This window comes from Emiliania huxleyi, assembly GCF_000372725.1.
Source record: "Emiliania huxleyi CCMP1516 chromosome Unknown EMIHUscaffold_150, whole genome shotgun sequence".
Taxonomy (NCBI): Eukaryota; Haptophyta; order Isochrysidales; family Noelaerhabdaceae; genus Emiliania; species Emiliania huxleyi.
The window spans coordinates 173,502-175,243 of record NW_005201091.1 but is presented as its reverse complement, the minus strand read 5'-3'; the positions used below and the strand labels follow the sequence as shown (position 1 = coordinate 175,243).

At 68.9% G+C, this 1,742-nt stretch overlaps 1 protein-coding gene across 1 annotated transcript in view; it reads right to left on the bottom strand.

Annotated features, from left to right (window-relative positions):
* Positions 1–1,066, bottom strand: part of EMIHUDRAFT_111354 (hypothetical protein) — a gene marked incomplete at both ends in the record, with an annotated part of 1,469 nt that extends 403 nt beyond the window's left edge. The window contains 3 exons of the mRNA XM_005786504.1: positions 245–328; positions 616–873; positions 944–1,066. Of these exons, the coding sequence (XP_005786561.1) occupies positions 245–328; positions 616–873; positions 944–1,066 (465 nt within the window). The remainder of the gene's footprint in view (positions 1–244; positions 329–615; positions 874–943) is intronic.
* Positions 1,067–1,742: the final 676 nt, after the last annotated feature.

The window sequence follows — 1,742 nt, the reverse complement described above, 5'->3', positions numbered from 1 at the left end:
GGGGGGGGGCAAGGGCAGCGGAGGGTGGGGTGGGCAGGGAGGAGAGTGGCAGGGTGGCGGTGGCAAGGAGGAGGGCTGGCGGAGGTGAAGGGCGCGGGGAGGTGAGAGGCAGCGGGGGCGAGGGCCGGAGCGGGAGAGGCGGCAGGGAGGAGGGGCGGCAAAGAGAAGGGGCGGGAGGGAGCAGAGCAGGAGGCAGACGCCGTGGGAGGGAGCAGGTGGCAGCAGGGGCGGAGGTGGGACAGACATTGATCTCGATGCGGCCGCCCTTCTCGAGAAACTCCTTCGACTTCAGCTTCTTCGACTGCGCCTTTTTGAGGTCCTTGGGCGCCTGGCGCGCGCGTGGGGAGATCGTGGGAGGAGGGGCAGGGTGGTGGCGTGGGCATGGCGGTGGGCATGGCATGGTAGTGGGCATGGCAGGAGGAGCGCGGAGCGGGGACAGGCAGAGCATGGCATCGGCGGGGGAGGGGAGGGCGGCGCGGCGGGGGAGGGACACGGGCTAAGGAGGAGGGCGGGCGCGCTGGCAGAGCTCCGGCGGCAACCCCAACACAGCGTCCCGCCCTGCTGCTGCTGCTGATCGTGTGTGTGCGTGGCGGGCGTGAGGCGCGTGAGGCGAACCTCGTTGCCCGACACAGTAGTACAGCTGAAGGTCTTCTCCTTCTTCTCGCCGCCGTCGTCGCCTCCACCGTTGGCCTTGGCCGGCGCCTTCTTCGCCTTTTTGGGCGGCGGCGCCTCCTCCTCCTCCTCCTCCTCCTCCTCCTCCTCCGCGTCCTCCTGCTGCGCCATCACCTCGTCAATCAGCTCGCTGATGAGCGTCTTCTCCGGCTTGAGCTCGCCCGGCTCCTTGCCCAGCGCCGTCTCGAGCTTCTCCCGCACCTACGGAGAGGCGCGCCGCCGCTCGGCGCAGGGAGCCCACTGCCGGGCTCGCCGACACAGCCCGCCACACCGTCTTGGCGGAAAGGTTGTCGACGCCAACCTCCCCGATGATCTGCTCCACGTGCTTCTTCATCTCGGCCTGGTGCGCACCGGGCAGGCGGCCGTGAGGGAGGGCTGGAGGGCGGCTCGCCATCGGGAGCTCTGGCACGCGCCCGGTCCACCATGTCGGCCTGCTCTGATATGCTCAGCAGCGCGCGGGCTTTTTTGGTGGCCTGCTTGCAACAAAGAAAACTCGCGGTTTTCTTTTTGGTGTACCTGCGTGAGTGCAAGTGGCAAGTCCCGTGCCTAGTGAAAGAAAGAAGGAAAACAGACCGCGCAATGAGAATGAGAATGAATGATGAGGACGGCACGCAGCCACCACACAGGGATTTTAAGGAGAGGGGTGTGATGCGCTAGCCCTTGCCCACCCTTAGCGTCGTGTTGGGTAAAATTCTTCTTCGATGTCCACCCCGCCGCGCCGCCGCTCGCGCCGCCTCGCCTCCGCCTCCTCCGCCGCCCCCTCGCCAAGCACGCCGCCGCCCACCCGCCTCCTCGACCTCCCCACGGACCTCCTCGTCCGCGCCCTCTCTCGCTGCGACCCCGCCGACATCGCTCGCGTCGCGGCCGTCTCGCTGCTCTTCCACGCCTCGCTTGCGGCGGAGGGCATCCGCTTGTGGGCGCAAGAGCGCGGCTTCGAGCTGCCGGCGCTGCCGGAGGGCGAGGGCTGCGCCGTGCGGTGGCTGTGCTTCGCTGCGCTGCTGTGCGAGTCCAACCCGCCGGCGAGGGCGGCGGCAGGCTCTCGGCACAGCCTCTTCATCGACGGCGAGGGG